Source organism: Balaenoptera acutorostrata, chromosome 2 (genome assembly GCF_949987535.1).
Source record: "Balaenoptera acutorostrata chromosome 2, mBalAcu1.1, whole genome shotgun sequence".
NCBI lineage: Eukaryota > Metazoa > Chordata > Mammalia > Artiodactyla > Balaenopteridae > Balaenoptera > Balaenoptera acutorostrata.
The window spans coordinates 17861424-17871655 of record NC_080065.1 but is presented as its reverse complement, the minus strand read 5'-3'; the positions used below and the strand labels follow the sequence as shown (position 1 = coordinate 17871655).

The 10232-nt window shown below is 39.6% G+C and overlaps 1 protein-coding gene across 1 annotated transcript in view; it reads right to left on the bottom strand.

Moving 5' to 3' along the window:
• Nucleotides 1-4590: 4590 nt before the first annotated feature.
• Nucleotides 4591-10232, bottom strand: part of BASP1 (brain abundant membrane attached signal protein 1) — a 49325-nt gene continuing 43683 nt past the window's right edge. The window contains exon 2 of the mRNA XM_057541566.1: nt 4591-6181. Within this exon, the coding sequence (XP_057397549.1) occupies nt 5489-6172 (684 nt within the window). The 5' untranslated portion in view covers nt 6173-6181 and the 3' untranslated portion in view covers nt 4591-5488. The remainder of the gene's footprint in view (nt 6182-10232) is intronic.

Genomic DNA, 10232 nt, shown 5'->3' with positions numbered 1-10232 from the left:
GTACTAAAATGTAGTCTTTCTCTTCCATTAAGAGGATTGCTTTCTTTTTAAGGGCTCAGGGATTTTTTTTTCTTTTTTTCAATTTTCTTTGCTGTCCTTTTTGGTAACAAAAGTGTGTTACAAGTGAATGTGTTTTCCTCCAGGTTAAAAAAAGAGCCTTTTTCCTTTGAGTAACAATGTTATGGGCCTGACTTTCTGGATGTGTGGCTCTTAAGTACAATCCAATAGACATTCAGGATTAATTTAGTCAATTATAAAGCAAGCGTCTTTGGTACCTATTCCAACATATTTTCTACTTGAATAAAGTCATAGCTTAAAAAGCCAAAAGATAGTGAGGTTGCCAGTAGGCTTTCTAATGATTGAAACTCAGTCTTTAAGATATATTTTTTTAATGTATCAGAATATTTATGTAAGTTAAAAAAAATAGATTTCTTTTTAAGTTTTAGTGACCTTCCCACACCCATGACTTCAGGGAAGCCCGCAGCTTGTCTGGCTTTCTTTTTGTCATCTGAAACTCTGCCTCAGAATTAGGGAAATACATGTAAAGCCATATTCAAGATGAGAATTCTCCAATACATCATTTTTGAGACACTTTTACTCTTACTCTTTTAAATCCTGGGCTATATAAGCAAAAACATATGTGAAGAAAGCAAATATGAAAGCTTTCTAGATGATTCTAAATTGGTGCTTATTGCGCTATCATTTTGTCATTCGACCATTAAAGACATGAACCTGAGGGAGTTAAAACAAAAGAGGTGGATACATTATAGAAGGTTAATTAATTTATAAGTGAATGATATTAAATGTGAATTTTCCTGGACTCAGAGGGAAACTTGGGGGAAACATAAAACTACCTTCAAAGGGAACAAAATGAGGAACAAATGTGATATTTGGACCTTAGGAAAATATGAAGGTCAAGTGTACATGAGATAGAGATATATGATATTGCTATTTGATTTTTCTATTTCAATGTGTACAGTTGTACTAAGTATTCTTTTTCAAGAGCATAGTTCTTCTTTAAATAGATATTCCCTCTAGGAATTCAAATATGTAAATGAGTGGAAGTATACAGCTTCAGAAGGAAAATTGCTTTTAATAAAATGAAGACTGAGAAAAACTTGTAGAAATGTACTGAACCAATGGTTCCTGGATTTCGAGATTTCATATGCTAATAAAATTTCTATCCTTAAAAAGGCATGTAGCATATAGGCTCATAAAAAGAAATAGCTTTTTTTTTAAAATCAAAGACATATACCTTTATGAAAAACTCTCTACATTACTCTCTTAACTTTTTCATGAACAGAAAGGGTAAAAAAATGTGACATCTTAGCCAAATAGCAGTCCCTGAGCTAAAAGTTTAAAATATGAACTACTTGGCTGACCAAAAACAGTGTCAGTTATAAATGAAACAAATTTTGCCTCCTTTTATAAGGATGTATAGAAAAGCTCGTCCGATTAATCCCACAAATATTAGTGGCACTGCTATTTGGTATATTCTTAAAATTATCTTCCAAGCATCTGATTTCCATTATTGTGTAAATTAGTTAAAAATAAAGATCAAAATAACTGTGCTGTTATTCTGGAAAATAGAAGTCAAAAGAATGGAGATCAAGCTCATCAATCTTGAGACAAGAATTGGATAACAACAAAATAGTTAATTCTCTAAATAGTAGATTATTTCCCCATAAATGAAACTTGACTGAAATTGCTGTATGTCAAAGCTTTATATATGTAAAGGAACAACATAAGATGGGTGTCTCAAAGCCAGCTCTGACAGTGGACATCAGTTGATATGCTGAATGTTTCAATGAAGAAACATTTGTGTTTCAATATACCATGGTATTTCATTTAATGAAAATTAAGCTTTCAGGATGCTTTATGAGAACAAAGTGTGTACTTGCTGGCACCTAATCATTTTCCCAACTTAGGCAGCTAAAGAATGTCTAGATCCCATCAGTACCTGGCGGTTGACAATATACACTGGACCTGGGTCCGACCCCACTGAAAGGAAGGACGCCCTCTAAGAATGGCAAATGGCATTCCTGGATGGTGGCCATGTGTGGCCTCCGCCTCAGCGGCCAGGGACAGGCTGAAGATGGCCTGCTCTTAGGGTTGAGGCCAGGTAGGATCACCATGGCATACCCCAGCTCTTGAGGACTGGGGTCCATCCCTATCATGCAGAGGCAGTGTCAGCTGCTGGACAGGACACCCAAGGTAGAGGGACAAAGCTGGTCACTGTGGACAAATTCATTTCAATTCCTGTTAAGTTTCCTACCTGCAGTATGTCCATAGGCACCCAACAAGTGTTAGGTCCTGGAACCCTTTCTTCTTCGTAAAGCAGACGTTAAACACGCATGAGGTAGTTAAGCCAAACATGTGGGGAGTCTCCAAATAACTTGCCAGTTAAGCAAAGTCTGTGCATTACCTTCACTTTATTTAAGATCATTCATGAGAAGGGAGCAATCGAGGTTCCTCCAAAGTTGAAATGGATGCTCGACATTGTTCCTTCCTGACTGAGCCCACCGCTCCCACACGCAAAACACGTTCTGCTGAATATACAATGTCAAACTAAGTTTTTCTTAACTATGGTAAAATTAAATGTCATGAGCCACAGTTAGGTTAAAACTCTGATTTCAATATTTGGAGGACCACATTTCTGATACTTTTTAATTGCTGGAACACCTACTAGAGTTAGAAAAAAGAAAAACGGCTCAGATTTTAATTCTCCCACAAAACAACTTTAAGTGTAAATAAACTAGGAAAAATGCCTCCTTAGTTTCGTTTATCCCTAAACAGCAATTTATAGTGATAAACGCTAATCCAGGAGGCTGATTTGATTGTTCTAATCACCCAAAATCCTAGTGAATTTTTTTATTAAAAGATGAAGAGTGAATTTATATGACTTCCATCAAGCACATCTATCTGCAAGAAATGCGTGGTATTTAATATGAGTAACTATTTAAATGTCCTCCATGGTTCATAGAATCTGTTATCTCCCCACCACCACGACCAACCCACCCCTGAGCTATTTTACATCTGCTAGGATACACCAGTAATAATTTGGACATTCCTCTGCTATTTTGCTTACCTAAAACAGTTGCTTGGTGGTTAATGTGTTTACATATTTCTTGTTTGTTGTGCTTTCAAGCATTAAGAGTTCAGATTTATTTCACTATAGAAACAAGAACCAAAAATGCCAAAAGTTGATCACAGATATGAATTAAACCCAACAGGGATATTGTTCTAGTATCCAGTTTCACCATTTCTTCTTCTCCAGTATTACCCACTGGCAACATCTCAGGTGTGGTACATACTAGACTACTGAGACGATAATTGGAGGGGACTTTTTTCTCCTTTTTTATTTAACCATGTGTAATGTAACCCGTTAAGAACCGAAGAAGATTCATCCTCACCCACTATATCACTAGTGTCCATCTGAGAATTAATTCCAGTATATTGGCCCTTCACAAATTCTAAAGAAAATTTTCTAGGTTACAGGGTGAAACTGTATTTACTACTCTAGGTAATTACCACCCAATCCCACTCTCCCCAAAACCTGCCATTTAGCTGATTCAATCATGAGAAATCTTTGTAGTGGCTAGCATTAAATTCATTTTTAAGTGTTTTATATTTGAGATTTGGTTTCTAATATCCAATCGGAAAGACCAAAATCACTACCAAGAGATTAGAGCCAATTCCTTCTTTTCTTACATTATAGAATTGAAATGTGTGCCTGGCTTCCCCATAAAAGCCACTGCTGACACCAATTCTCCAGCCCCTTCCCCATCTACAGAATACATGAGCAAACTGAGGGCCACTATTCCAGCTCTGGGGGAGAAACCGAGGGACAGAGGTGACATCACATCTGTTGGTATATACCTATTCATCCTATAAAATCGTCATCAGACATATATACAAACTATTAAATATTTCAGAAGTAAAAGGGGCTTTGCCTTAACCCTCTTGTAGGTAGAGCAGAGAAGCCTGCAGGTTGGATGTGACTTAAAAGCCATGAGTCATTAGTCAAGTCATTAGTCAAGGCAAAATGTGAACAGGAATCCGGTCACTGTAAAGGCCAGTTCCATGCTTGCTTTCACCCCACTGCTATCTCATGGCCTGCTCACAACACTCAGGTCCCCTTTCTGGGCTCTATCATGACTACGGTACATAAACAGATAAAACGAAACAATCTTCAGTGGCTTCACAACTTACATACGTGTGATGTTTCTATAAGACCTTATAATTCTCTTCTACCCAGCCTTCAAGTTCAAATCCATTTATTGTCTTATAATGTATTTTATTCAAAATATCTGTGACTTTTAAGTAAATTTTAAATTAAATTAAAACACCCACATTTTTTAATAGGGTGTATCTCCATAGACATAGTAAGTCTTCAGTTTACCTTCTTCCAAGATTTACTGACACAGATCCAGCTAATTTTTTAAAAAGATAACATTGAGGATCCTGCTTTATACTTCTATCCAAATATACCCATGAAAATGCCCAATACATTGTTCTGTTCTCTACTGAGGCGATTACAGAGCAGGGGGCAGCGTGCTGGTGGTAAAAGAAACCAGTAATCCTCGTGACTTCAGTTTAATTGTTTAACTTTATTACTGTTGCACCATTTATACAATTACATATAATTTCAATGCATCCATTGTACATTTTTTTTGTTTTTTTTTTATTTTTATTTTTTTCCATTTTCCAATGAGTGGTGTGTTGGTGTCTGTGACACAGAATGGAAGAGAAAACTGGAACTGCAATGAACGCAGACTTTTTTTTTTTTTTTTCATTTCCACTGACCAATAAACAGAACTACAGGTGCACCCAACCACGGACATGCATTAACTCGTCATGAGAAATCTAGGGAGGCTAAGTAGGATGAGAGAATGTTTGTTACTCCCAAAAAGACCTGGGAAGGAAGAATGGAGTATTGGCATTGAGATACATGTGGACAGGCTACGTGGGCTGTCTGAAAGTTGGCATTCATCCACAACATTAAAAAAATATCAAAATAAGAAAGGCTGTAAATGAAAAAGAACACACAGAAAATACTGCTTTCATAAAGATCTGATTGCCTCGGCACAGGCCCTGCGGGCAGAATCAAACGCATCACTCCCAACTCCCCTTGCAGAAGACAAGATGCTCAGATCTTAGTGGCGGAGTGCATGTAACAGCAGTTCAGGTACAAAAGATGTACTGTACTTTCAGACATCGAGCTTTCAAATCCAGGACTGATTGGTAGAGTTGACCGAAGGTATATTAGATATTTCCCCACAAAAATACTATTTGGATTCTCCCCACCCCCCTCCCTTGATGGGAACACATCCTTATTCTTGGGCAATACATATCATTACTTCCAATCTGAAACAAGTTAGTATAGGAGAGAGAGAGAGACAGAGAGAGAGAGAGAGAGAGAGACAGAGAGAGACAGAGAGACAGGTCGTCGTTAAGCGGTATTCTTCTTTTCCATAGGCTGTCCTTGTTACTCTTTCACTGCTACGGTTTGATCGGAATTAGCTGCCGGGGTCTCGGCGGGTTTGACCTCGTCTGCGGGGGCTGCGGGGGCCTGGGCCTTGGGCGTGGAACTGGGTGCTTCCGTGGCTGCCGGCGTCTCCTTGGAGGAGGGCGCAGCCTCAGTGCTGCTGGGTTTTGAGTCTGAAGCTGGGGCCCCGTCGCCTTTCGTCTCCTGCGCGGCAGGAGCTGCGGGGGCCTCAGTCTTTGCGGGTTCCCCTCCCTCCTTGCTCTTGTCATCCTTGCTGGGGGCCGCGGGCTCCGCCGCCTCGGTCTCCGCAGCTGTGGCATCGCCGCCCGCGGCGGGGCCCGAGGCGGCCGCCGGCTCCTGCTCAGCACCCTTCGGGGGCTCGGGCTTCCCCTCGGCTCCCTCCACCTGCTCGGGCTCTGCCTTCGGGGCGTCTTCCTTGGCCGCCTCTGTGTCTTTCTCGCCTTCCTTGTCTTCGGGCTTGTTGGCAGCGTCCTGGGCATCCTTCTCTGGCTTCTCCTCCTTGCCCTCCTTCACCTCTGGGGTCTCCGCAGCCGCCTGGGTCTCATTCTCCTTCGGGGTTCCCTCCTCTTCTGTCCCGGCTCCTTCTGCCTTCTTGTCTTTGTCCTTGGGCTTCTCATCATTCACATTGTACCCCTTCTTCTTCTTGCTCAGCTTGCCTCCCATCTTGGAGTTCTGTAACAAAACATAACACAAAACGAAGAGAGAGTTACTCGTGGCTCTAGACCAAATGTCTGTGTCCTCCCAAATTCATAGGTTGAAATCCTAACCCCCAGCGTGACGGTATTAGGAGGAGGGGCCTTTGGGAGTTGCGGGTGGAGACCTCATGGATGGGATCAGTGACCCCACAGGAGATACCCCACCGCAGAGCTCTCTGGCCCCTTTCCCCATGTGCCCACGCAGCCAGAAACCAGCCATCTACAATCACAAAGCAGGTCCTACCAGACACCAAATCTGCCTGCACCTTGGTCTGGGACTTCCCAGCCTGCAGAAAGTGTGAGAAATAAATTTCTGTTGTTTACAAGCCACTCGGTCTATGGTAATTTGTTATAGCAGCCCCAGTGGAGGAAGCTGCTTGTTCTGTTTACAAAGTCAACAGCTCAGAACACTACTGAACTGTACACTTTAGAATGCAAAACATGGAAAATCTTATGCTACATGTATTTTGCCACAATTTTTTTTAAAAAAAAAGGAGTCATAAAAAAAAAGTAAAGTGTCTAATCATAGTAAGCCAAGGACATACCAAGCTGAGATCAAAGAATCAGTGATTAAAAGAAGACTAAGCCTGTCAATTGTAAAGAGAAGTGGTGCAGTATTTGTTTTATCTGCTTTCCGATGTCCGGGTCGAACACCAAGTCTTGAACAAAATGGCAGTGACAGCCATTTTAGGTCTATAGTAAAGCTAGTAAAAGGTGTCATAACTTCAAAACACTTTGCAAAGAAATGGCACAGCTGGAAAATCACAAATTTCAAGAAAATAATCTCAAACTCCATCATTCGTATATATGCACATATATGCACACACATCTTCAAAGACCAAATGCGAGGAGGATTTAGTCTATCTCATTATTAAGAAGGACCCATTAAAGGAAAACTGTCACGCAGAAAATGAAAAGCATGGTGTTGCCAGTTACATTTGGTTTGTTAGTTGCGTCATACTTGCATTCATTGCTTTTCAAGGTATTTTCGGCTTAAAAGAAATAGTTCCATGGTAATATACAAGTGTCCTTCATTATCAATTTCCTGATGAGAAGTCAAACTAGATACCCAACTTCAATGGTCATTAACAACCTATTTCACTCAAAGTTAAGTCTCCAACTTCCTGGAGGTTGACACTTTTATTCTATGAATATATTTGGATCCTGAATTTTTCTCCTCTGGTACTAAAGCATTAATCCAAATCAGTAATCAATTATAAATTTAAAAATAATAAATTCAATCCAGAACCATTGTCGGAGCTAAACAGGCACTCCATTTCTTTTTGTTCAAGTGTATTTTTATGGCATCATATATCAGTGGGAATCCACTGAAATGTTGCTCTTTAGAGGAAAATCTGTTGCCTTTCCTTGATGAAGCATGGCAGAAATTATATGGCAATATCCTCTTTAGTCCACACAAATAAGTCCAGGAGAGAAAGAGAGAGAAAAAGAGAGAGGACACACGCCTTGCCCTGTGCCCCATGTACCAGTGTACAGGTGAGACCTCTGGTTCTGTTCTAGTTCAGGGCTGTCTCCTGGCAGAATTATACTGTACTCTTTGACCAATCTTTTTGGGTTTTTTTTTAAGTATTTTCCATTTAGAACAGAAAATTTGCTGCTTATACATTCCATTCCTTGGAATCATGACTCAGGACAGTGATAACCTACATTTATCTTATTTAGAAGCCGGGTGTTAAGTAGAAGAGTGCTATTCTTCAGTCAAAATTTGTCTCACCACTCTATATGTGAATCTCCTGTCGGAAACTGGGGAAGAAAAACAAAGGAACAAACCGAAGGATGACGAAAATACTGCTCCAATTCTCAAGGAAGGCCTTTATTACGTTATCAAAGTAAGAATTTCTCTTACACATTTCTTTCTAAAAAGAGAGTGGCTTTTGGTCATAACCTACTTCAGACATCCGACAGGCTCTATTTGACTTAATTTTTGGTTATTTCTCCCTCAGAAGTGGGAGCAAACATACATGGTAAAAATACTTTAAATGCACCTTTATCCTGTAAGCAATCACAAAACAATAGACGAAAATCTGAAGAAATAAACTGGAGCAGTATTTTAAATTGTAGTTTATAACTCTTTCATTGAATTCTTAATTACCCAGTATGCATGAATGGTGCGAGCCAAAATGTCAGCTCTGATATTTCAAGATATTTTGGTACATTAGTTTAGAGCTAAGAAAGAGAAAACCTGACGGGCCTGCCTTTAGGATCTTCTCCCAATTCTGTAATAGAAACCCATGCACCAACTTAGAAATTATAGAATAGAAAACAAAGGATAAATGTAGTGTGTGTATGAACATTACACATGAGTGCCCCTTTCTGACCCACAAGGCATGAAATTCTATACAGCTATCCCCAGAGGCTTAAAGTCATGTTGGTTTACAAACCTAAAATCTACTTTACTAAAATTGGTGTTCTGAAACACAGTTAGAGCCACTTTCTATTCTTTATTTCTGGGTAGGAAATGAATGTACATAATCAAATTCTAAGGAAGAAAGTGCGTCTCCATTCCTGTTTGTCTCTCAAAGTTAATAAACACTCCTACTTTTGCAAATTTTCTCATGTTAGTTATAGTGAGGTATCAGAGGGAGGCTTATAGAATCCACTAGAACCCTGGAAAAGCAGGGCAGTCTGGTTATTTCCCAAGACAATATGGGTGAAAACCTTGCCAAGAGCCAAGGATAAATTAAAATTATAACTTAAAATCTATTAACTGTTTCCAGGGGTCCAGCACAATCCTAATTCCAAACACATTACTAAACTATTTTATTTAGTCTTCTCAACAGGACCATGAGGTCGTAAGTATACCATTAGTGCCCTCCTTTTACCCATATGGAAATTCTAACTAGCTGAGTTCATGCAGCAGTGTCATAAGCAAAAGGCCAAGCCAACAAAATTAGGTAAGGCAGGAGGGCACTGTCTAGGAGGTTACAGGAAACCCCACCAAGAAGTTGGCAAATGGGCAAAGCTCTTGTCTCAGGAATGGTACCCACCTTGGGTCACAAGTTTGGTGCAGATCTAGGGTGATTCAAAACTCAAGATGTTGACAAGACAAGGATGAAATTCAGAATTTCAGTTACCCTTTGCCCCTAAACTTTTTACCACCCCATTTGCCAATGGAGATTTGTATCAAATCCTTAAGAAATAAGGAGAGTGGTGGGCATATATTTTAATTATTTCTCATTTCTATTACTTCTAATTTTGAAAGAAATCAGTTGGTATAGAAATTCAGAAGCTGGAACTTCTAAGTTAAAAAAAAGGCAGTTAAACAAACAAACAAACAAACAAAACAAAACAAAAACAACACGGCAACTAGTAATCCATGCTGGAAGGCACTTAAACCCAAATCTAAACTACAATGAAAGGGCTGGGATTACCTTTGCATTTCTCCACATTTGGTACATTCACTAGCCATAGAGTGACACAGCAAGAAAACTCACACCCAAGCTGATGCACTGGAACTAAAGCTCTCCATGTTGATACAATAACCAAACACTAAGGTTGATTTATTAGTTACAGCATCTCAAAGGAAAGCAAACTCCGGAGTTGCCCTTTGAAATTACAAAAGAATTCTAAGTTCCAAGGGCCAAAACTATTTGAAGACTGGTGGCTTCAAATCGGCACAGAAAACAACTAACAACCAACAGCAAGAGAGAGGAACTTCACTGTGTTTAATCTGGAAAATGTTGGACAGGAATTATTTCATGGAGACTTTGCACATTGCATCATGGTAGATGTTGTTACGAATCCCATCTCCACAGCACACCGGCCCTGAATCCTTGGGCAAGTTACTTACCCTCATTGTCCTTTCATTTCCTGTACGATAAGAAAGGTCAATCTTAGGAAAATTTTATGTGAGGCATCAGTACAACGTTTGACATTTCATGCGCCTGCAATAAATGTTAGTTCCTTTCCCCATCATTTAGTTTTGCAATTCTTAGATAATTCTGTGCTTCTAAACCCCAAGAGAAAGGTAGAACACAGGTTCCACACCCACAAACACACACAAGTTC